At 52.8% G+C, this 25,278-nt stretch overlaps 1 protein-coding gene and 1 long non-coding RNA gene across 5 annotated transcripts in view; one reads left to right on the top strand and one right to left on the bottom strand.

The window, feature by feature from the left end:
- The first annotated feature begins 1,334 nt into the window (after nt 1-1,334).
- Gm41363 lies at nt 1,335-3,667 on the top strand. The gene is made up of 4 exons (XR_003951555.1): nt 1,335-1,498; nt 2,839-2,952; nt 3,303-3,347; nt 3,488-3,667. It is a non-coding gene; the product is annotated as a predicted gene, 41363 (long non-coding RNA).
- Cacna1i (calcium channel, voltage-dependent, alpha 1I subunit) overlaps nt 3,662-25,278 on the bottom strand; it is a 111,055-nt gene continuing 89,438 nt past the window's right edge. Inside the window, exons 24-37 of one of the 4 annotated variants that reach the window (NM_001044308.2) lie at nt 25,091-25,180; nt 23,606-23,798; nt 22,803-22,954; nt 21,456-21,565; nt 20,746-20,879; nt 19,910-19,980; nt 14,112-14,190; nt 13,434-13,555; nt 12,515-12,907; nt 12,106-12,252; nt 11,007-11,129; nt 10,184-10,349; nt 8,087-8,283; nt 3,662-6,936 (exon numbers count right to left, since the gene is read on the bottom strand). In NM_001044308.2, the coding sequence (NP_001037773.2) occupies nt 6,295-6,936; nt 8,087-8,283; nt 10,184-10,349; nt 11,007-11,129; nt 12,106-12,252; nt 12,515-12,907; nt 13,434-13,555; nt 14,112-14,190; nt 19,910-19,980; nt 20,746-20,879; nt 21,456-21,565; nt 22,803-22,954; nt 23,606-23,798; nt 25,091-25,180 (2,619 nt within the window). In that variant the 3' untranslated portion in view covers nt 3,662-6,294. Of the gene's footprint in view, nt 6,937-8,086; nt 8,284-10,183; nt 10,350-11,006; nt 11,211-12,105; nt 12,253-12,514; nt 12,908-13,433; nt 13,556-14,111; nt 14,191-19,909; nt 19,981-20,745; nt 20,880-21,455; nt 21,566-22,802; nt 22,955-23,605; nt 23,799-25,090; nt 25,181-25,278 lie in introns of all 4 variants that reach the window. The other 3 variants (XM_006520949.2, XM_030248558.1, XM_006520950.2) reach the window with 3 other exon arrangements.

The following is a 25,278-nucleotide window of genomic DNA, read 5'->3' as shown; positions in this document are numbered from 1 at the left end:
TGTTGTTTTAAGCCAGTCTCTCCTTGGCAGCTACTGGCCTCTAATCCCATGGCTAATGGGTAGAAGAGACAGAGCTGGGACAGAGCTGGGACAGGATGAAGAGGACACTCAGCCAGGAGCTACACCTGCCCAGGCTTCAGGTATGCTCACCCCTGCCACAGTAGGTGGAGTCACACACTCACCTGTCAATCAGTCTCCATACTGGGGTGGGTGGAGCTGAGGCAGGACTTACTAAAGGCTTTGCTATGGCCCCAGCAGCTGCTATAGCTCTCATACTGTCCCTCTTCCTCCCGCTGACTGGTAAATATGTAACAAGAAGACATTGAATGTGCTACTGCCCTGGCAGCTCAATGAGCTGTCCCTGCACTGGTGGAAAAGTAAGGGAGCAGGCAGTGTTGTAGCTGCCAAATCAAACAATGGAAGCCATAGAGACAAAGTGGAGCCAAAAGCAGCGTCAGGGATAAAGAGAGAGAGAGAGAGAGATACAATGTAGCCAGTGGCACACAGTGATTCTCTGTCCACAACTCCACTCTGGGTTCTCAACAGAAGGAGGGCTCTGAAGAGTCCTGGCAGGCTCTCCTACATCTGGCTTTAACGTTCCCTTTTGCCCACTTCACCCAGCCATGGGACTGCTCCAACTACCAGTTCCTCAGTTTCCCTTCCACCTACACTGCCCCTGCTGCCTGGAGCATTGGCCCTACAGCTGGCTATGCTGCCACCAACCCTTCCTCAGCCAGGCAGCCACATCCCTTTGTCCCTGTTTGTTCTTTCCCCCTTTACTGCTCCATCCATCCATCCATCCACCCATTCACCCATCTACCCATCTGAATTCCATCTAGACTCTCACCTAGCCCAGCCCAAGCTGTCCTCCAGGGCACAGAAACAAACCACCCTAGATGTTTCCAGCTAGAGGAAGTGAGTCCCATTGTAGCATGGTAGCACCCGTACAAATCAGAGAGCAAAGACACAGCCTCGTATTCACCGTAAGAGGTCTCCTTGAAGTCTGGAGCACAGGAACTCAAGGGGCAGAGAGGGTGGATGGGAGAGAGGAGATGGCAGGGGATGAGGGAGGAAGGTGCCAGGGTAATAGCTCAGGGCTGTGAGAAGGGAAGTAGCCAGGAGACCTGGTGGAGCAGGTCTGGAAAGGAGTGTTATCATAAGGACCACCTGGAATAGTGGGGCCTGAATGGGTAGCAATGACAAGAGGAGGGGAAAGCCACTCCAGAGAAATGCTAACTTGGCCATGGGCTGACATCCAAGGAGGTGGAAGGGCATTAAGGCCACATTCAAGAGTTCTAGGAACCTCACCAATTGGTGTGCTTTCTGAAGCCAAGGACCCAAGAGGGCCAGGAGTGTGAGGGAGAAGCTGCAACTGGCCAGAGGCCCCCCAGAGAGCATCTGGAGGCGTCATCAGCAGGTCCACAACAACAGGCCAAGAAAAAGGCTGCTGGAGAAAGGTTTGCTAGGTTCTTCTCCCAACCACGGTGCCCTGTACCAGGTAGGTGCCCCAGGAACAAGGCTCAGGACTGGGATACTAGCCCTGAATCACACACCCCAAGAGTGCATACGGGGACTCAGGGCCCAGCCTGCTGGAGAGTGTGTTTGCTTTCTTTCATCTGTAAATGAAATGACAAGGCTCAAGCTATAGCAGGTCCTGTCAACCTGAGGCCTTGAAGCAGGTGTCTGTACTGCACATACATGTACCTGCCCACATAGACACACACTGTCAGCCATCACAGATACACACAGATCCTCAAACAGGCAAACATACATTTCCCTACGCATGTACCAACCCTGCCCCGGCAGGGATGGCAGATGCCCAAAGCTTGGAAGGCCTTTAAAGGGGTTCCGTCTTCTTGGGCTTAGAGAGGAAGCCTGGTGGTCTGGGTGACACTGTAGTCACATGCCTCAGCTGTCACCACCCATCCTGTCACAATGCAGGTTTCTGTTCTTTCGGAAAGCTGCCATAGTCAACAGATATGGAATTCCAAATGTGCAGCGAGAAGGTGCTCAGACCAAGGGTGCTAATGAAGTAGGATGGGACCGGAGTCCTGGTCCCAGGTCACCTCTGTCTACAGCGTCTTCAAGAAAAGGAGGTGCCTTGTTGGAGGCCTTGCCTGACTCCCTAGTACCTCCCCCTGCCCCACCTCCCGGATTTGATCAGCCCCTAAGGCATGGACACATGCTAGGGTAGGGATGCTCAAAACAAAACAAAACAAAAACAAAAACAAACAAACAAAAAAAACAGGTGTTCTCCCTGGCCCTCCACCTGGCAGCTTGGCAGTTCTTATGTTTCCTGCTGGCAACATCTAGGTGACCAGTCTGTCAGAGGGCCCCATGGCCTCCTGTTGAAGGCAAAGATTAGAAAACACTGTTGCTAAAATCAGGAATACAGGGCCTCAACCTTACTTCATAGTTACATTCAGCAGCCATCTCTGCCCTGGATCCCAGAGTGAGAACATAGTCAAGCTTGGCCAATACCAGACCAGTGTCTCTGTGGCATGGTGTGGATCTTAGTCAACTCAAGAGGAAGGCTGAACAAGGATCTTGCCCTAGGCTGTTACCAGGCTTCCAGAGTCAGGTGCTACAGGGATGGGGCAGCCCAAGCCTGGGACTCCTGGTGGCCTCAGAGAGGAAGAAGCAAACAGGGAAACAATGAGGTCAAGGAGGAAGAGAGACTGTGCTAGTGACTTGGCTGGAGCCCTCGGTCCAGTGACATCTGAAGCCAACATACATCAGGGCTTCCTAAAACCTTGAACCTCTAAATCATTTCCTCCTGTTTCCTTGTTCCCTCTCACTTCTGTCTTCCCTTCTCTTGTGTTTTTATTCTTCTTAAAGATTTCTAAGTGTCTGGCCTGCATCTAAGCGTACAAGCATGCAGGAACCCACATAGGCCACAATAGGCGCTGGATCCCTGGAACTGGACTTACAGGCAGTTGCGAGCCACCTGATGTGAGTGTTGGGAACTGAATAAGAATGGCCCCCATAGGCTCCTGTATTTGAATGCTTAGTTATCAGGGAGTGGCACTGCTTGAGAAGGATTGGGGGGTGTGGCCCTGTTAGAGGAAGTTTATCATTGTGCGTGGGCTTTGAGGTTTCAATATCCCAAACCAAGCCCACTGTCTTTCTATTCCTGTTGCCTGTGGCTCCAGGTGTAGAACTCTCAGTCACTTCTCCAGTCCCATGTCTGCCTGTGTGCCCCAATGCTTCCCACCCTGGTAATAACAGACTAAACCTCTGAAATGGTAAGCCAGCCCCAGTTGGATCCTTTCTTTTGTAAGAGTCGTTGTGTCTCTTCACAGCAGCAGCACAGTGATGAAGAAAGACGAGCGGGAGGCGTTCTCTCAGTAAGCCACCTCTCTAGCCCTCTTCTTTTTGTTTTTGAAATTTGTCCTTTGTAGCCATAAGTTCTGATGATACCGTTTCTATGAACTGAGGAATTCGTACCATGGAAGAGCATATTAACCTTCCCTTGCCTCATCCCTAGCTCTGAAGCCCCACCCAGACCGTGACCACAAGAGGATCCTACCATAGGGTCTCTGGATCCCCCAAAACCTCAGACCCCACAGCTGCAAAATATGATGACATCATCACGCTTCCATTGTGGGTGAGAATAAACAGCACACCCCAATCCTGCAGGGAAGGAAGAGCAGACATGGCGAAAGGCCTAAACACGTTTCTGGGGTTTTATTCAAAACAACGCTGGCTGGCGGTGCGGCTTGGTTTCTCTATGCCCGGGCCATCTGGGCCAGCAGGGACCAGCGCCTTCAGCAACTAGGAGGGAAGTTCGTTCACACTGTAGAAACTGTACAGTGACCGGAAGTTAGAGTCACAGCAGCAGAGCCGGGCTAGGGACTTGCTGGACAAGGCGGCCTCTGCCTCCTCCCAGGCCCCAGTTCAGCCCTGGCTCTGCCAGGGACGTTGATTATTGCACAAAGACCAAAAGGGAAAAAAATGTGTCTGGGCTAAACAGCGGCTTCTAAGACCCCAAGCCCTTCCGCAGAGCAGCAAAAGGGCCTGGAGGTGACCCTGGGAGCTAGGAGCTCCCAAAGAAATATTAGGGACAAGCAGACAGGTAAGTACTGCTCATGATTCGTTCATCCTCCTCTGAGGGAAAGCCAGGACCAGAGCCGAAGACAGGAATAAGCCAGGGCAGGCCCAACTAGCTCCAGACCCTTCTCTACAGATGTTGTGGTACCCTCCAGCCTCCAAGCCACACAGTCAGGCACATGGGCATTGGTTAGAGCATTGGTACGGAGGTCCCCATTCTCCTCATAGACAGGCCCATGTGGATTGGAGACATTTGTGCTTTGATGATGGACAGGCCACAGCCCCAAGCTACAGCGTCAAAGAAGGAACAGAACACTTGCCCAACCCTGGCCCTTTATAGCTCATCTTACCAGGAGCTCAGAGCTTCCTTCATCCCCACCCCCTAGAACACCCTTCAACATGTCTGCTTGCTCTGAGGACACAGTGTAGAATTATGGATGCCTGAACATCCCTCCCCAGCCTCAGAGCCCTGATAGGGAGAAACGCTGGCTGTGGAGAGCAGCATAATCATACAGGGGCCCCCTGAAGGCTGAGATAACTGCCTGACTGGACCCAGAAAGCAGAGGGTGCTGGATGCTATCAACCACCACCTCTGAAAAGCACAGGCCAGATGCTCAGGCCAGGACCCCCTCACAGGTGACCCGGGCTCTTTACTGCCAGGGTAAAATGGCTGCTTCTGTTACCGAGAACCTCAGTTTACCCATGTGTAAAGTGGGTCTAACAACTACTGTCCCACTCCTCACCTCTAAGAAGGGCTTTACAGGCAGCATCCTTCAATATTCCCCACTTCCTCACAAAGCCCTGACCCCAGGATCCCAGCGATGGACAGGAACACCTCAGAGTCTACAAACACAAATGCAGCTGCTGCCCACTAGCCTGGCTAGAAGGCCACTTCTGAGAACTTGGGACTCAGGAGCAGAGATGAGACACCCATGTTCTTCGCAGGGTCCAAGGTGACCCTTGGTAATACGGGCAAGCACCCCATGATACTGCCCCTGAACAACAGCAGGCCAGCAGTAGCAGGCGGCCACACTCTTTCAGCTGAGTTTAAACCCATCCACTTTAGAGCTCAGATAAAGCTACCTGTCCTGAACTAATTCAGGAAGCAGGACCATAGCGAGACCCAGCCCACAGCTTGAGACAGCGAGACATACTCAGGGGTAAGCATGAGTCCGAGGAGGCTAAGAGTGTCGGGGGTGGGGAAAGGCTGGAGCCAGGGTTTGGGTGGGTGTTCAGAGCCCACTTTAGATTTGTTACCCCAAACACCCCTGGGGCGAGGATAGGGTTGCTCAGGGTGAGTGACCATAATCCCCAGGAAAGCTGAAGTATGAGGCCTTCAGAGTGGATCAGGACAGAAAGTTCCTGTGTACCCGACAGTACCAGTAACAGGGCATCCGTGTGAACCAAGTAAGTACTGCTGACTCCCTTCACCTGTCCCCCCTTCATGAATTGTTTGCTGCCTTCAGGGGGTGTGAACTGTCCCCCAAAGTGTTCACGAAAGTCAAAACTGCACCCTGAGCCTCCTGCTCTGTCCCCCAACCCTGCTCTAAGAAATATGACTAACCCTCCCCCCCCCCCCGCCAGGTTTTTCTAAAGAGAACATCTAGCCGGCTAAGAAAGTTTGTGTCAAGAGTGTCTACAAAAGACTTCACAACACCACAATAGTCAGAGGGACAAGACTGATATACCCTGATGTGTGGGGTAGGGGTTGGGGAACTTAGTAGGGTCTCTTCTTGAAAAGGGAAAAAAAGTGCACCCTGAATTGCTTCTCTTCTGTCTCCTGGGCCCCGAACGCTCTCCCAAGCTGCTCTCAACTCGGGGAGACCCCTAAAACTACAGCCACTGATGCCCTAGTAGGAGCATCTCTGCTGTGAAGGCCTGTGTGCTAAACCAACAGACGAGACCCCTGTCTAGGCCCTGGCCTGCACCCTCAACTTTAGCACGTTCTGGAATTCATAAGCTCTCAGTAAAAAAAATAAATAAATATATGTCTGTCTCTATATATATATGTATATATCTGCATATGCACTGGAAGGGCCTCAGACGGGGCGCATCTGAGCCTTGGCTAACCCAGACCCTCTCAGTCGCCTGCCCGGTGGCCTGGCGCTGGCTGGCCCCTATGCCACTCCCAGGTGTGGGCAAAGTATTGCTGTCTGCTCCCTGGCTCCTGAGGTTAAAAGAAGGCAAGATGGGGCAGGCGGGAGGACAGCGGGTAGCAGGTCCCCCCACAGCCCCTGCGGCCCCTCATCTCTTCCTTTTGCTCGCCGCATCCGTTGACTCCCCGGGAGGTGGCTGTGGCTCGGGTGCTGAGGAGCCGAAGCCGGAGGCCAGCTGTGCCTGGCCTGGTGGGTCCTTGCTGCGGTCTGCAGCCCATGAGGGACTCCTGGCCAGGCCGCGGACCGAGACAGTGGCGCCAGGACGGCCAGGTCCAGCAGCCAGGCTGCTGGTACTGCTGAACTTCCTGGCTGGGGTGAGACCGGGTGGTGGCAGCGTGGGTGGTAGGCAGAAGAGAGATGTGAGTGACAGGCTGCTGAGGGTCTCGGAGTGCTCACTGCCCGCGCCCCCACCACCTGCGCCCCCGCGGCCCTCCTCATCAGAGGGGTCCATGGAGTCGTGGTAAGTGCAGCCAGGGCTGGTGGAGCCACCGCTGCTGTGGCTACGCTGATGGGCCCGCAGCCCACGCAGACTAAACAGGCCACGCCCCCGCAGGCTGAGGCGGCGCCGGGTGGCAGGTGACAGGCTAGCCCGTGGCCCTGGCACCTGGACTGGTGGTCCCAGGGCACGCCGAGGACTGTCACTCAGGGTCAGACTGTCCTCCAGTGTGGTCTGCAGGCTGCCCGCTGAGCTGCTAGGGCTGGCATCCAAAGACGTGTCACTCACAGTAGCCTGCGGGGAGGTAAGAAGGGATGAGTCCGCTTGTACCATCTCCTTTCCCCATTGCACGTCCTTAGTGGACTGTCTGATGATGGGACCCAGGATCCCACAGCATCCCCTCTGCCACACCAGCATTCCTGGGGTCTCTCGGGGCAGTGACCACAGATGCCTTACATGGGCTCCCTGTCCCCTCTGGACAGCTTGGGTCAAGCCTGGCCTTCACAGAGCCCCCACCTCTCATCCACCACATCTCCAACACTGCCCCTTGTTCCCAAGTTCTTCTGCCTGTCCCCCATAGCTCTGCCTCATTCTAGTGGCTCCCACCCTCTCTCCCAGGTAAGCCTCCAGCTCCACTTGCTCTCCCAGCCATGCCCCTCACACACATTATATTCCCAGCACTCATGCGCTCTGCCATCTTTCCTTCTATACCACGTGTGTGTGTGTGCCCGCGCGCACACACACACACAATACACAACACACAACACACACTTTAAACCCTACACTGCCCTTCATGGGAGGCAGTGAGACTGGGTCTACTGACTGTTGCAATGAACAGCCTGATGAAACCCGAGGTTAGCCATGCCTGGATAATGATTGCTAGGAGACTGCAAGCCAGTCTCCACTGTTGTATTAGGATTACACATGGCCCACTGAAGGTACTGCTGGGTTTCCCCAGAAGCCCTCCAGAGGCCCTCTGTGCCCAGCTGGCATTGGGGGGGGGGGGGGCTGTGGCTCCAGCCATCCTGATACAGGAGACACTATAACCAAGTCTTCCTATTTCCCAACTTGCCCTTCTGCAATCAAGCAATCTATAATCTGTATGCAAGCAGCCCAACAATGGTGCCCCTACCACCCATGCATATCATTCAAGGCACAGTCCCTGACCCTAGCATCCTGTCACCTGAGAAAGTCTCCCCAGTGCCTCTCTTTATTTCCTTCTTCCAAGCTTGGTCCCCCATTTCAGTTGCCTTGGCAACCTAGATCTTCCTCAGGAGGTAGGCTTGCTCATAGTCATCTTTCGGGTCACCTCTCCTCTCAAGTCTCAGAAGCTCCCCAACTTCCCCAGACTCAGATGCCATGGCTGTGTGATTTTCTTTCCCTCCCCTGCCCCCAGTTCCCCATGGCTCCAGGACACTCTGCAGAATCCAGGAGGTGCCTGTACCTGGCGCAAGAGGGTGCAGTTGACACTCGGTGACCTCAGGGATGCCCAGGACCCCTGAAGTGCAATCTTGGGCAGGGTCCCTGAACTCATGCCCGGTTCCTGCCCCTTCTGGCTGGCAGACACAGCAGGGTGGAAGAACTCAGCAGGCATCTGCAGCAGAGGGCTGGAACCATCCGGGGAGAAAGGGCTTGGGGGTGCTGCAGGAGGGACAGAAGAAGAAGATGAGATGCTCGGGACAGCCCAGGGGGTGGGCACAGAGCACCAGCCCTCACCTGCGCTACTTAACACTGGCTGTGAGACTGTGGGCAAGTCTTCAGATTGAAGCATTGGTTTCCTTGCTATGAGAGCAAGGAACATTTTTGGTGTTTCAGAGCTCAGCAGGCCAGACTCCAGGCCTGACTCCTGGGCCTTCTTCCTCAGGGAATGGGGACAGACATCCACCCAGTGGGGGGTGGGATTATTGACACAATCAACTCAACAGGTTTTAGAGTCACCAAGGAGAGGTACTCTGTGTGTGTGTGTTTAAGTTTCTAGATTGGGTTGAGAGTGAAAGGAGCCACCCTAACCGTGGGCGGCACCATCCCACAGGCTGGGGTCCTGCTAACTGTGGGCGGCACCATCGCACAGGCTGGGGTCCTGGACTGAACACAAAGGAGAAAATGAGCTGAGCACCAGTGTTTATCAATCCCTGCTTCCTGACTGGGGATGCAAATGTGACCAGCTGCCTTGAGCTGCCACCACCATGCCTTCTCTGCCATGATGGACTATACCTTAGAACTGTGAGCCAAAACAGACTCTTCCTTGAGTTGCTTTTACCAGGTATTTGGTCACAGTAGTGACAATGTAAACAACACAAGAGGAGTGCTCTGGAGACAACAGCAGGTATGGAGCACCTAGCCCAGCACCATGCACACAGTAGGTATTCAATCACTAAAACTCTGACTTAGACTCGTCCCTCAGGCTCTGACTATCTAACTTGGCCTGGCCAGGCCTGAGGGCCCCTCTTGGACAATGTGGGGTAGGGTTCCAGGCAAGGGCCAGGCCCTGTACTGATAGTACAGAAACTTCCAGATGGGCTTGGTCTGCTCTGATGCAGATAGAAAGGAACAAGGCCAGGCTGGGAAGCCTGAGGCAAGACAGACTTTTGTATGCCAGGACCAGCAGCAGCTGCTTCTGCTTTCATAGAATGGGGAAGGAATATAGGGTTCAGATATTAGAGTAGACACCAGGCAGCTATGCTGGCAGAGTCCTGGTAAGGTTCTCGATCTGTGCTGCCTAGTATACTGAAGGAATATATAAAATAATGGTTAATTTAACACTTCATCAGAATGTGCTTGCAATTAGACCCTGAGCTCTGGTTTTTTAAGATCAAGAAACCCTTGACATCCCAGCCATCATGTCCACGAGAGGCTTTACGGAGGGTCCGTGGAGAAGCCAGTCACCCAGACGGCACAGAAGACATCTTGGAGTGAGCTCAGGGTCTGGGGTAGGGGGGGGGTCATTCTGTTGGGCTGTCTCCTTTTGCCCCCACCTAGCCAGTATTGCCAACCAGATTCCTGTCATCTTCTAAGAGGGAGCCCAAGTGGCAAGCAAGCTAGCTCAGTCCCTGGCCCTGATCCCACAGTCTGCCCATGTCCCAAAACACAAACCCCACTGTTCAGGAAGGTTTGGGGATAGACATCTCTTCATCAAAGGGCCGCTGAGAGACATCTTTCCGCCCTATGTGTCGCCTTGTGTGAATATCTGGGGGTGGGGGTGGGGAGGGATTGCCTCTCCGATTAGACTCCACCCAAAGGCCTTCCATCTGTAAGGCTTCCTTCTGCTTGACACTAAGAGCTGTGTGCGGCAGCCCAGTTCCCTTTCCATCCCAGAACATGAGAATCTGGGTGTGGCGCTTCCTTTAGACCAGGCTGCTGCGGCTATCATTAGCTCATTGACTCTCTGTCTTTTGTCACTACTGTATCAGGCTTGAGTCTTTCCTCGAATCGTCAGACACCTATTTGGTTCTTCGTGGGAGAAGCCCTGGCTCCACCTTCCCCATGAAGCGGACTCTCGGGATCAGGGTGCGGGAGCCGGCAGGGCATCATCGACCCTCACCTTGGTTGCTCTCATGTTTGAGCCAGGACTGGACGGGGTTGAATGGAATGGCCCCCATCTCGCACAGCAGGCTCTCTGGGCCTGCAGACACTGGCTCACCGGCAAAGGGGAAGAAGCATTCATCCAGGTCTCCAGCCTGCATGGGCTCCGGAGGCTCTAGCTCACCCTGCAGGCAGAGGAGAGAAAAGATCAGTAAGTTGGGCGACTCGGAGGCATGGCTCCTGCATAACTATCCCCATCCTTACCTAGGAAGTCCTTTCTCTTACCTCCTCCACCTGGCCAGCAGTCGCCACCTTCCAGTCCTCAAATGAAAGGTCCTCACCTCTAGGAAGCCCTGTCGGATGCCCCAGGCAGCTGTGGTTCCCCCGCCCTTGCCTTCCTGAGTCTAATGGCCTTGAGACAGGACCGGGTCCTCCTAATGTCTATAATCAAAGGCTAACTCAGTGTGGTGAGCACTCAGGATGAAAGCATCGTACTAGAACATTAGGCGGGCCCTTCCTTTTGTTAGGACTCAGTTTCCACATTCATACTCGGGGAGAAGAGTTCTTCCTCTCTGGCCACTGCCTGGGGTCTTGCGTGAGGAGCGAAGGGCTGGAGCATCTCTTTCTAGAGTTTTCCCAGCCCCACAAGTTCCTTGAGAGCTGCCCGAGTCCACGCTGATGTTGATGGGCTCATGCTACCTCAACCTGTGACTTGCTATCTGTGTCTGGCATAAAGATAGCGGCCTCCATTAACCTGAGCCTGAGCCCAACCTGGGCCAGGGAAACTGTGTGCCCTGGCATCACACATGAAGTACAATGTAAGTAGACACTTAGCTGCTTACCTTGCTCTCCTTGGGGCCCTGCGGGCAGGCCGTGGGGTCCTCAAGACTCAGGTCATCCCCCAGCAGGACGGACGAGGACCTGTCTGAGTTCAGGGAGAAGGCCTCTGTCTCAGCCAGCTGCACCTGCGGGGGGAGGTGGTGGCCTCGGGTCACCCTGGGGCTGGGATGGGGCAGCCTGGGCCTGGAGCGCTGAGCAACAGGTCCCTGAAAGGACATGGGGCAGTGGTCAGAGTGGTTCACGGGCCTGCTGGGCATGGGTGGTGGGCCCACTCTGTGTAGGATCCCAGCCTGGGTGACATATGAGAATGGCACAGGGGCCACCCCGAACGGAAACCAGGTCTGAGTAGCCCACCTTAGTGTCTGAGCACAAAAGTAGCCATGGTACAGTGAGCGATGGTACAGAACTGGGCTGAGTGACTTTTCTGAGGACCACTTGTGTCCTTTGCAGATGTCCCTGCAAGGGGTTCTGCATGACCTGCTACCCTGAGAAATCTGTCTCCGCCTTAGGGGTAGGAGCAGTGAGCAGCCCACGTGATCAGCTCCTGCCCACGGCTCCTGGAGATAACCTCACAGCCACTGAGCCTAGACCTCCCTGGGATGAGCCCAGGAGCTAGATGCGCAGGGGCCTTGGAGGAACTCTTGCAAACAGCCTTGAGAGATGGGTCCTGAGCAGAGTGGGTCTGAGCTGCCACGGAGACGAAGCCTAAAGGAGGCTCTCGAGGGATGCACCGAGATACTTGGGGTGGGGGTGGGGTGGGGGTGGCCATGACCATCAGAGAACAACAACAAGCAAACACCAGAGACCCCCCTTCCTTCTTCAGAAAGGGCAAAATGGCAGCCATGGAAGGGACAAAAGCTGTTCCAGCAGCACACGGTGGAATGACTACTGCATCTAAGCATCTTTTATAACCAAGGGTGCTTAGGACTCTCTCTGGGGCTCTCTAGGCCCCACCACAGGGATGCCCTTCCTAGACAAACCACTTTGCGCAGTGGGATCAGCCTGTTTCTAGGAGCCTAAAGCCATGGCTTCCCCCAGCACTTCGCTCCCTCCGGGTGACTGCCGGAGAGCCCACAGCTCCTCCTCCCAGGCTGTCAGTACCTCTTGCTTGTCATGGTGACACTTGTCACAGCCGGCAGGTGAGGAGTAGTGGTGGAAGATGGAGCCAGACAGGTTGTCAATGATGGTCAGCTCCCCCTCCAAGGAGTCCTTGATGATTAAAGAGACGCTGTCCAGCCACAGGGTCTCCTAGGCGGACGGGGCAGGGTGGGGACAGGTGGGATTATCGGCTGGGTCCCTGGACTCTGGGGTGGGTGGGCAGAGCTGCCCTCCCATTCTCTGTGCCCACAGCCTGGGCCTGAGCTCCTCACCACAGGATCGCCCTCTCTTGAAGCTGAACACAGAGGGAGCCCAGAAGATGGAGGGTACCCACCCCCCACCAGCCCAGCTACCCATCTGGCCCCATGGCTCCCGCCCTTTGAGTCCCATTCACCTCTCGGCCCCTGCCCACCTGGGCTGGAGAATAGCAGTGCCGGCACAGGTGGCTCTCAGTGTCGCCTCCAACGCCTGCCCCTCCTGATCCTCGGCCTGGAGCCCCCGGTGAACTGGTGGGCATCCTCGGGCCAGGACAGGGACAGGGGCAGGGGCAGGGACAGGGACAGGGACAGGGGCCGGGCCCGGGGCCTAGGCCATGGGCCATCTCCAGCTCGATCTCAGCATCCATCTCTGCATCCTCCTGGGCCTCCTTGTTGCTGTCATCCAGATGTTTCATCAGCACGGCCACCACCACGTTGATGAGCACAAACTGCGCTGTGAGTACGAAGCTCACAAAGTAGAGAGGCGACACAAACTGCAGGCTGCTCAGGCAGCTGCGCTCGTCGTGGGTGCAGTCTCGCAGAGTGTCCTACCAAGGGACAGGCAGGTGAAGTCGATGCCACCCAACATACCTGCCCAACCACACACCCCACCTCCCTAGTACAGAGGGCGCAAAAGGCTACCAGAGGTCAGGCATATGCATAGCACACACTCACACATGTGCGGGCACACCATGGGCCCTAGATCAATGCCCCTCCAGAGTCCTAACTGCCTTCCTGCCTGCCTAGCTTATGATGAATGAACCAGAGCCTGCCTCAACTTCCTTATCTGGTTTGCTCTAGTCCTCTTCACTCCCTATGGTGGCCAACTCCACCTCTCAGAGCCACAGGCAAATCTGAGAAGAGGTGTGGCGTTTCCCAAGCATTCACAGCTGCTTTTCTGGCCAACCCACCAAAGTTCTGCAAGGAGGTCCCTGGATATCTTTGGTCCCTGACTCCCCTCCTGTGTACAATGGGACACTGGGCATGCAGAGGGTACTGTGTGTGGATCAGTAGGGCCACCATGCATCCAGGACTTGAAACTATCTGATCTCCCCTCAGCTGGCCCGTGAATACCTTCATAATCCCATTCCAGTTATCGCCTGTGGAGACCTGGAAGAGTGTGAGGAAGGCCATGCCGAAGTTCTCGAAGGTGGCGTGCCGGCTCATGCCCTCACACGGGTTCTCGTCATTGCAGACTGAGAGGGGGAGAGGTGGTCAGCCTGTCCACCCACGGCACCCCAAGCTGCCACCCCTGAGTATCCTCTCTGAGTAACTCCTACAACCCTCAACAGTGTATGTGGACTGTGGCCCAGCCCACAGATAGGACAACTGAGGCTCAAGGAAGTACTGCACTGGCTGAAGGCTCAGTCTCAGGAGCATCTGGCTCTTCTATCCAATAATCAACTGCTGAGAGAGATGGGTGGGGAAAGGCCCAGCCCCTTGGGAGAACCCCTGATTTCTGAAACCTACCTTATATGCAGGGCTAGGATCAGCATGGAATGTGTTGCCCTCTCCCTTGCCCTGGTTGCTATTACTGAGGTAGCCCTGGCTCAGAACAGCCAGTGGCTGGAAGCAGAGAAAGGCTTCCCAGAAGACCAAAAGTTGAAGTCCAGGACTCCACAATACACGTCTGATGTACATTCATGAGCCTGGCTTCAGAAACTACCCCATGCTAAGATTGGGTTTGAATGAGAAGTCCTGCTACTGAGGCATCTCCCCCATCCCACAGCCTCCGGTGGCAGCATCGCTCACCCAGCTTTCCGAAGAGCTCCACTCCCAGAGCGGCGTAGATGAAGAAGAGCAGCATGAAGAGGAGGCCCAGGTTGCCCACCTGTGGGGAGAGGTGGGCTGGGCTGGGGGCTGGAGGCCTGGGGTGTGCAAGAGGAGAAGGGGAAGGCCTGGGGAGAGTCAGGAATAGGAGTTCCAGAACTGGAAGAGGGCAGGGAAAGGAATTCCTGGGGCAGAAGGATAGAAGTGAAGGACCTCAGGCCAGGGGGACAGAGGCAGGGCCAGCCTCGGGGCAGCTATATTGTTACAGCTATATTGTTAGCTACATTGTTATTAAGTATCCATGTCCCTATCCCCTTGTAACCTCCTGAAGGGCAAGACTCCTGCAGCATAGGTCACTGGGTAAGAATTGGATGCCTAATGTCTTTGCCATGAGTGCATCACTTGTCCCAGAAACCTATGAGGGGTTTGGGGAGGTGACTCAGTAGATCAGTAGGTGACTCATTGTGTAAGCATGAGGACCTGGATTCAGATCTCCAGCCTTGCATAAAAGCAGGGTACAGGGATATGCCCTGCTTATGTGGGCAGAGACTGGCAGATCCCTGGAGTTCACTCATGAGCTCTAGGCTCAGGGAGAGACCTCGCCTCAAAACAAACAAACAAACAAAAAAAAAACATTCAATCACACACCCACCCCTACACACGTGTACACTTGAGTACACTCGAATACACACACACACATGTGCCATCTCTCTTCCCATTTCTTGAGTTAAAGTTTTTTGAGTGAAAATGAGACAGACCGAGAGCGGAAGTGCCTGTTTAGTTACACCACTCTCGTGAGTGAGGACGCCTCCGGGATTCAAGCCCAGCAAACTGTCCATTGCTGGCCCGGGACACGACTGGATGATATACCACTTGCCTCCACAGACCAGTTCAAGGCTGGCCACAGGAAGGAAGGAGTGGAGGACTCACACATGCCCATGATCTCAGGAGCCTCCTGCAAATGCAACTACCCCTGTCCCCACGGCTCCTGTAGGACAGATTGCCCCAGATTCCAAGCCTGGTTCAAATCCATGCACCAGTGGGAGACTGCCTTTACCTCATGCTATGGAGGAGGCTAGAAGGCGTTCCTGCCCTACAAAGAAAATCCCTTCTGACCCTCCAAAGGCTCCTGCGAATTGAGTCGAGAGGCATTTGAGGTAATTACCGTAAAATAAACCCAGTTGATCACAGACTGTGAGAGGGAGGACAGCCACTCAGCACTGCGGTGCCTGGCTAATTAATGGCACCCTACTCATCAAGGATGCAAGCGTTTAGTGAAATGGATACTGCCCCCATCTTCCCCTTACATCTCCTACCTTCACCCTCAGCCCCTTAGGGCCTGAGAGCCCCAGCAGCCTTCTCCTCACCTGCCTCCTTGCCCCCAGCCTTCCCTCCAGTCTCCTCACAGAGGCAGCTCTGCTTGGAGCCCTCTTACCCAAATACTCCTATGGAGTACAGAGTCTACAGCACAAAGCACAAAGAATAGTTGTTTTGTCCCGAAGTTAAAGGCCTGCCATGACACCCCCACCCTCCCAGTCTGATCTTTCAGCTCCTTGACTCCAACCGTGTGGAAATGGGCTGCTGGGTGGGCATACCCTGTCCCTCTACAGGGAAGACCAGAGCCAGGCAGGAAACTGAAGGTCTTTATTGGGAAACCAGCAGAACCCAGAGCCAAATTTCAAAAGTTCTACCAATCCCTATACCTAAAACAAGGAAACAAACACAGGAACTTCGGTGGAAGGTTGGGTGTTGCCGCTAGAAGATACCCAGGATCGTAGAGATAGCTGAGCCCTTAGAACTGGCAGCAGCACCCAGCCACTGCAATGGACTGATGATTCAACAAGGACCTTTGAGGCTTTGATGAAGGCCCTCATCTCTGCACTGGCCCTAGTAGACATCTCTATTTGTATGTGAGTGAGGTCCAGGGTATTGCCCTGGCACTGGGACCCTGGCAGAAGCCTATCTAGAAGCCAAGAAGTAATCTCTCTATCCAAAAGATCTGATTCTGTTTTTGCCTCTTGGCTAGTTTGTTTGTGAGCAGATGTCTCTACAGCCACACTAGTGAAGCTTACAAGCTGAACTTGGGCCAGGAATGTGTTCCTAATCACCCCACACTCTGTAGAGCTCCTCCTGAGGGGAACCTCAGAGAAGTGGGTGTCCAGTGCCTGAATAATACATCATCAGGCAGTTCTGGACCAGCCCTGTATCCGATTCTTTAGAACCTCAGCCATCAACCAGCCAGCCTGCTGCCAGGCGATAACCCAACCGAGCCCCTCTGTGGTTGCCTGGAAATGACTGATGAGGTCCAGTCTGTCAGACCTAACAGATGTTCTGCTGTGAAAGGCAGGAGAGATACTGTATATTATGGGAACAGTTTTGTTAAAGACAGAATCAGGTATGCTGGGGTGTAGTCGTCACCTTGGACAGTGTGGTGTGAGCCCAGTCCCTCAGCTGAGGAACCTCAGCATAAAGGCTAAGCTTCTGATGTTGACCCAGGCATTTCACTCGGGGAAGGACAAAGCCATTTGCCATAGCCCATGTCCACAGGACCCTCCATCAAGAAAAGAAAGGAGACTATTCACCTTGGCCAGAAAGGAAATCAAAAACAAAGGAATTGTGGCCTTACTAAGCAGCCATATGGCTGCCCAAAAATGTAGCCATTGTCCACTGTATAAGGCATCAGAAAGGAGAAGTCTTCAGAAGCCCAAGGGAGTAGGGCAGCAGACGTGGCCCCCAGAAGGTGAGCCTAGAGCCAGCGGGGGCTCTCCAGGTTACCCTGCCTGAACCCAAACTTCTCCCGTACCCAAACTACACACAGGAAGAAATGTAGTAGGAAAAGAGAGAAGATGCCAGACAGGATGCAGATGGCTGGTGGTTCTTGCTGAACGGCAGACCTGTACTCTGTTCTCCCTGCTGATCAGGAGACAAACGCTCACTAAGCCCCACCAGGCCACCCTCTTGGGAGCATCCAAAACTGTTGAGGCCCAGATATTATATTCTTCAACTAGACAATCTTGTTAAAAAACACTGTATCTAGAAGTCTTACTTGTGCCCACGTGAACCCTAAAGAAGGAAGAAAAGCCCCCAAAGGAATCCATACCCGAGGAAGCATCCCCAGAGAACAATGGGAGGCAGATTTCCATAAAGCCCATGGTTCGTGGGTACAAGTATTTGCTCGTTTCCATAGTCGCCTCCTCTGGAGGGGTGGAAGCCTATCCTACTTGAACAGAGACAGCCTCGGTGGTCAACCCAGTTCCATGGCTATAAAGGTTAGACCCTAGCAGGAAACTTGAAGGTCTTTATTGGGAAACCAGCAGAACCCAGAAAGCCAGGCTGTATGTGAGTGGTTGAGACCCAGGCTGCAAACGTACTATCCAAAGGAAACCTCCACCTAGGGTCATCTGGCCTATCTGCCCAAACTGGCCCATCTAGGTGATACGAGCTCCCTAAGGTGGGAAGCCCCAAATCTCCAATATCCCCTTTGGTAAGCATGAATGGTAAAGGTCCAAGAATTAGAGGAAGCCAGCCCCTCAGTGTCTGGGATGCTAGAAGGGGCATCACTTCCTGATCTCTTTCCCTACAGACATAGGTAAAGACTGCTGGCTATGCCTGGGTCCCAAACCCCCATACTATCAAACAATTCTCTCCACTTCCGATCCTGAAAACTGTAAATGGGACCATCCTAAGTTCACCCTCAGAGTTGACCAAGAAAAGAGCGCCTGTTTAACGTCACTAAGAAACCCCCTAGGTTGTTCTCCCTATGCAGATTCCTGTAGCCATACACAGCAGGTTAACTCCGAGACTGGCAGACAAGCACACTTCCAGGCCCCGGGCACTACTTGGCTCGCTTACAGTAAATAACAGCTTAACCACGTGTGCATCTTCCGAATTGTTTGCACCGGAGGAGATGCCACTCCTTGGAGTCCTCATGTGTGTCACACCACAGATGACTGCCTATAATGAAGAATTAGCCAGCCCCACCTAAATCTCGATGGTGCGCTGCCCTGTGCGTGGCGCACCATCCCATTCTCATTCCCCTATGGGTAGGGGCAGACATCACAAGCTCTGCTGCAGTTAGAACTTCAGCCTTAGTTGCGGGGGATAAAAAAAAAATTTAAGGAACTCAGTACTCAAGTAAACATAGACCTAGGCCATCTGGAACATTCTATTTCCCATCTGGAAGCCCAGGTAGGCTCCCGAGCAGAGGTTTTTCTTCATGAAACAAGATGTCTCTGTGTGGCGCTGAGAGAAACCTGTTGCTTCTATGCCAACCAGTTAGGGGTAATTAGAGAGTGTTTAGCCATAGTCAGAAATAACACTGAGAAAAGAGAAAAGAGATGCCAAGAATCTAACCAGTGGTATCAATCTTTGCTCTCCTGGGCCCACTGGTTAACTACTCTGCTTATGGCCATTGCTGGGCCATTGATCCTTTTGTTCCTAAGCCTGACTATAAGATCCTGCTTGTTCGAGCTGTCTACTTAACTATGTAAGACAGAGAATAGGTTCTGTTCAAGTGCTGAGGGGACAATGTAACTCCCTGCCCCGAGATGACTCCACATACCCATAGAAACAGTAAGGGATGTCACAGGCTCCCGGACCTCAGCACAATGAGACCACATTAAAGGCACCATTCTGACCTGAAAACCCAGTATGTGGACCCCAGCACTTGTCAAAATGGGAGCAAAGCCCTAACACATCAAAGACCTGATCCTGAGTCCCAAGGAAGTCCTTAGATGAACTAATATTTCTTTTATGGCTTCTGAGTCCCACTTCTTGCTAATTGTTCTTGATAACTATGGCATGTGTCAACCAGATGTGCTTTTGTGCATTAAAAACAAAACAAAAACAAAATCAAACACACACACACAAAAAAAAAAAAAAAAAAAAAAAAAAACCAAGAGCTGTAAGACTCGGGGCTGTGTGATTTGAGCATGTTCCCCATGCAATTGCCAGCCAGCAATAAAGACGTTAAGAGCGTCTCTGTGTTGGTCTCTGGTGGCCTTACATTGCAACACTGGAAAGCTCACACCAAACTCAAGAATGGGACTGACTGGTGTCCTCAGTGGAGATTCCCAACAGAACCCACCTCCTTCTTCCCTGGGTACTGTGTATATGCCTGTGATTTTTATGAAGCACAAAGCTGCCCATATGAATCACAATGAGTGTGGATGTGTGCAAGGGTCAGCTCAGCAGAGCACTCAGACATGGATGGGTGGGGTCAAGGGCACTAACACTGCCCAAGTATTACAAGGATAAAAATACCTGCCTCTGTGAGCCAGACCCCAGCTTACCGGCGACCTGATTAGTGTCCTCCTACTCAGACTGAGGCTTGTACTTCCCCTCCGGGAATGCTGTATGGAAACCTCACCGTCCATCACGTGACAACTGACCGTCAAGCCACCTTTCCAGGTCCAGCTCAAAAGTCACCTTCCCTGAATTCCCAGGGAATAAATAACCTGTAGCTCTTCCCCCCCCCCCGAAGCATACATAACACAGGCCTCTTCCTACAGGACCCTGAAGTGTTTATCTCCCCCACCAGCCTAGGGGCTCCCCAAAGAACTGTATATATCCTCAGAGTACTCACAGAACTAGACATAGAGTGAATACTGATGACAATGTTTTGAGTTCCCAAAGACAAGCAGGAGAGGTTCAAACAACTCCCCAGGGAAGAGACTGTCCTGGGTTTTGGCAGGTCTGAGATAAGGAAAATTGAAGCTCACATCCCCCACACAATGAACCCTACATTTTAAGGCAGGGCTCTGGAAGGGTGTAGCTCTTACCTGGGGCAGAGCCTGTACCACTGTGTCCAGCAGGGCCCGCATTCCTGTGGCCATCTTCAACAGCTTCAACACTGTGGGTGACATTCAACCCCAACTGTCAGTCCAGGCTATGGATATGTACACGGGAGTGTGTGCACGCATGTGTATGAACTCAGAGAGGAGAGGGAACACAGAGCAGGGGGTGATGATCAGAGTCCCCTCTTGGGTACTACAGAAGAATATGGCTGCAGGGTCTGGAGGGATGGCCCAGGAGTTAAGAGCACTAGCTGTTCTTCCAGAGGTCCTGAGTTCAATCCCAGCACCCACATGGTGGCTCACAACCATCTATTAATGTGGTCCTGTGAGAACATGGAAGCAGGAGGCAGGAGGTGGGCAGAGGAGCAAGAAGCACCCTGCCATTGCTGTGGCAGTAAGAGTTTTGAAAGAGTGGGGAAAAATTTGGGATGAGAGATTCTGGGGAGGAAAGGAAGATTTGTCAGACGTGCTAAGGTCTGCGTCCCTGCTCCAGAGCTAAAGAAATGCCAGGTAGCACGTGGAGCCGGAACTGGGTTCTTTGTGCCACATCCTGAGACTGGACCACATGGATTATGCTGTCATGAGGAAGCAGAGGCAGGTCTGCACAAGCATGGGTGTGCGGGTGGGTGTGCAGGAGGCTGTGCACACACAGGGGCAACACTTCTTTTGAATCCTGCTCTGCCCTACTCAGCAGGGTCCCTCTTGCTCACATGTTCCGCGTCTCCGACCCACCCCACTCTTACATGCTCTCCCGTAGGTAACCAATGGGGAGCCCCCTTCCCACCCCTGCTTGTCTCGGCCCTGTCCTGTCTCCTACTTACCCCGGGCAATACGCAGAACACGCATGATACGGATGATGGTGGGGTTGATGGGCAGGGCCGCATTGATCTCAATCTCCTCCAGTGTGATGCCCATGACAGACAGCAGCACAATGGCCAAGTCCAGCTGGTTCCATCTGTACAGCAGGGCAGTTGAGGCAGGAATAGGGGCGGGGGAGGGGTGAGGGAGAAGCATAGTGGCTCAGACACACCTGATCGGAAGGCAGACTCCCAGCGCTTCACGCTCCTGTGGGGCCCACTAGAATGTGCAAATACCCTTCCTTCTACCCACCCTCTCTGGTACCAGTGAGTTTGGCCCACTTTTTCCCTTCTACAGTAAGCTGTTGAAGCTGAAGAAACATCTCTGGCCTCCTGTAAGAAAGAAGGCATGGACTCTGACTTCTAAGTCTAAATCCTAAACTATCTGATCCCTTTGAGTAGCCTTTGGCCAGTCTGTCAAGCTCTCTAAGCCTTGGTTCCTTCCTCTGAAAAGAAAAGTTAGCATGAGGCAGACCATGCTCTGTCTTCAGGTTACAGTGGACCCACAGGGGATGAGCTAAGACAGCTTGAATCCATTCACTGTGACTTAATCGCCTCTTGTCTGGGAATGTAGTCAACAGCTCGGACATCTTGACTATCAATATCCAGATGTTACTGGCTCCTTCAGGCTTCTTCCCAACCTTGCCGCTCTAGTATATGACCCAGCCACTCACCGGTCCTTGAAGAAACGCCTCAGGCCAAACGCCACCAGCTTCAGCACAGCCTCCAGCACAAAGACAGTGGTGAACATGTAGTTGCAGTACTTGAGGGCTGTCTCTAGGGACTACGGGGGCAAAGAGAGGCATGGTCCAGTACTATTATCTGCCCCAGGACCTTCCTACAACCAGAGACTCTGTCTTTTAAGAGGAGAGATTAGTCCATTTACATTTAGTATAATGCTTTGCTACAATTTATTTATTTATTTATTTATTTATTTATATTCCTTTTCATTCCTATGTCTTCACTTGTGTTAAGTCATTTCACATCGCTATTCCCTCATCTGTGCTAGCCTGACCCAGCTGCTCCTCTTTGGAGACAGAATGAGGTGTGGTTAAGGATCCCTAAACCACATTTCATAGATTTGAATACTGCTTAACTCTTGCTCCTTATCCGGTCCATGACCCGGGAAAGTGCTTGACCTTTCTGACACTTAGTTTCTTCGACTAAAAAAAAATTTTTTTAAAAACAATCCCTCCTGCCTGTCAAAAAGCTGCTGCGATAATTAAATGAGGTATCCAGGGCTGGGCACCAGAAAAATAATTGGTGCTTGGAAACTGTAATAATCCCATGTCTTCACGTTCACTTGGAAATTCTGTAATTACTGTTCGCTCTGCCATGGTTCCCTTCCTTCTCACTTCCTAATCGTCCTCTCTGTCCACTGAAATAAGATGCTAATTCCTCACCTGGAGGCTTGGTGCCACCCTTCCTGTCAACTCCGCCAAGCAGAGTCTTTTAGAAAGCACCTGCCCCTCACACTCTTCTGCTACATGCTATCTAGCATCTACCCCAAGGATGCTTGCTAGCCATGGGCCTGCCCCAAGAAAGTCATCCCTTAGACCCAGGATACTCAGTGGGCAGTGTGTGTGTGTGTGTGGGGGGGGGGGACTTTGAACACAAATCTAAGCTCCAGTTCTGTCTCCGCTGCCTGTTCTCTGAGGCTCAACCTCTTCACCTGGAAAACCCGACCAGGGTCCTCCTAACATCAACTTTACAATGAATATTAATGCACACATCATGCCCTGCAGCATCCACATTATCACACCACAGTCACTGCTACTCATGTGCTGGGCTGCTCACAAATGCCACCTCCCTCACATTCCTGGGAAGAGTGACCCTTTTCTTTTCAGCTTCTCATTTTCCAGCTGCCCTGCATCTCTTCCCCACAAGGGCCTGGCGTAAGCCCATCACAGAGGGACTTCATGGACGCTGACCCTCTACTCAATCCTCAACCTGAGGTGGGATCCAGCTAAAGCTGGTTCTCCCCGCGTGGCCTTAGACAAGACGGTGACCCCGAGACTCACTGTAGGCTGGTTGTAGTGCTCCAGGGACATGGTGACCACGTTGAGGCAGATGATGAAGGTGATGAAGATGTCCAGGTAGTGGCTAGTGCACATGGAGTGGATGAGCAGTCTTGTGGGACAGTAGGTGGCATAGTAGGGCAGCCTCTGAGCCTCTGTAGGGAGCATGGGAGAGTGGCATATGCCATACAGGATTGGACCAAGCAAAGAGAAGAACACAAAGGGGAGAGAGGCTGTGGGTAGGGAGGAAGCAAGAGAGGAGCATGCTGGCCCGCACCAGGTCCTGGGTGAGAGTGTTCCTCTCCCAGTGCTAGGACACAGTGAGGAAATCCCTGAAATATTGGTGGTAGGGAGCAGGACGTTAGGACACATGTTATTCTCAAACACCCCCTAAAGAGGTCCATGACAAGGTCTGAGAGGCAGAGATGGGGGTCCCAGGGCTGACCATACAGGGGTGGATGATTGACCCCAAAACTACAAAGTACTTTCATGAGGAAGAACATAAGGGGCGGGTGTGTTCTAAAAGTTCCCACTCATTGGTGCCCACAGGAAAGTCTGCCTTTGTCTCTGCCTGCACCAAAGCCCTTAGGCTTTACCCAGGCTGGCCAGTGGCATCATTACTGATGGGCTCAGGTCACCTGGACAAGCAGATGCTGGGGAAAGGAGCTGAGCCATGGGCAATGGATGGATTAAATTTTTTGCTCTCTTCCAGTTCCAAAGACCTAGTGGGCCTGGATCAGATCTGCCCCAGGACGCACATTGGTGGGTAGAGACCCTGCCCATCCCAGCATCCACCATCTGCTCACTACGGCGCTTCTTTTCCAGGCGCCGTAGCCGTTTCTCCTCACGCCGCCGTGCCTCCTCAGCCTCCTGATGCTGCCGGCACTTGTGGAAGTTCTCCACGACCACTCCCACGAACATGTTGAGCACGAAGAAGCTGACGATGAGCAGGAAGGAGATGAAGTACAGCAGCATCCAGGGGTTGTGGTTTGTCACCGGCTGCGGGGGAGGCAGAGTGAGGGCTGAGGAGGCTGGTCTACACACACAGCAAGGTCACGGGCATTTGATCTCACCATGCCTTGGTGGAGTAATGGGGGAGTTAGAACAACCTGCCTCTGAAGCCTAAGGTGGGAACAACATAGCAAATGGGAACTGTCTAGCCTGGGCAACATGGGAACTGTTCAGCCTGGGCCTGACTGGAGTAAGGAGATCAGCCTTACTTCCCTGCCCTCTCCTTTCCTGCTCCTCTGGTCGTCTCCTGGACACATTGGTCTGCTGTCTTTTCAGTGACTTAACCCATCATTCAACCATGGAAGCATTTGTCTATTCACTATCTACCCAACCCATCTTATCACCCATCCATCCATCCATCTACCCACTTACTCACTCATCCATCTACTCACCCATCCATCAATCCATCCATCCATCCATCCATCCATCCATTCATCTACCCACTCACTCACCCATCCATCTACTCACTCATCCATCTGCTCACTCACCCATCCATCCACTTGCCAATCCACCTACTTACTCACCTATCCATCCACCATCCATTCACCCACTATCTATCCAACCTATTTATATCTACCCATCATCCCACCCACTCATCCATTTATCTAGCCACCCACACATCTCTCCATCCATAAACCCTATATCTACCCACCCACACATTCACCTGTCTGTCTGTCTATCTATCTATCTATCTATCAATCATCTATTCATCTATCTATCTATCATCTATTCATCTATCTATCATCTATTCATCCATCTATCAATCAATCTATCTATCTATCTATCTATCTATCTATCTATCTATCTATCTATCTTCCCATCCACACCTATACCCATCTATCCACCCATTCACCCACCCACCTGTCCACTTAATTCATTTTTCCATCCATCTACACAACCTTCCATCTACTCAACCTGCCACCCAGCCACCCACCCATCTACTTATCCATCTATCCATACTCTATCCACCCATCTACCATCCACTCAACCTGCCGCTTATCCACATTCCCATTTAATCATCCATCCAGAAACAAAGCAGAAACCAAAGTGACAAGGAGGCAGCCAAGCTCTGAGGAGTGGGTGGAGTCCATTCCTAGGAATGGGGGATAGGCAAACAAGGAGTAGAGAAATGCATACAAGAGTACTCATCACCCCTGACCTCCACAGATCACCCTTAGCCCCAGATCGAACCAGGTTGATTCTGGGAGACCAAGAACCAGAGGTGACTTCCAGGTCCCTCCCCACCATCTGCATCTGCTGTGGCCCCAAGTCATGCCCACCTGCTGGTCCACAGCAACAGCATCCAATCCATTATACATGATGTTCACCCAGCCATCCTTGGAGGCCAAGACAAAGAGGGACATCAAAGCCTGGAAGACAAAGGAAGAGGGTAGGCGTAAGAGATGTGGACTCATCAGACCTCCACTGTTCTGCCTTTAGGAGACCAAGACAAAGAGGTCTTCCTGAG

The sequence above is a fragment of the Mus musculus genome, chromosome 15 (genome assembly GCF_000001635.26).
Source record: "Mus musculus strain C57BL/6J chromosome 15, GRCm38.p6 C57BL/6J".
Classification (NCBI taxonomy): domain Eukaryota; kingdom Metazoa; phylum Chordata; class Mammalia; order Rodentia; family Muridae; genus Mus; species Mus musculus.
The sequence above is the reverse complement of the archived record's forward strand: the minus strand, read 5'-3'. Positions and strand labels throughout refer to the sequence as shown.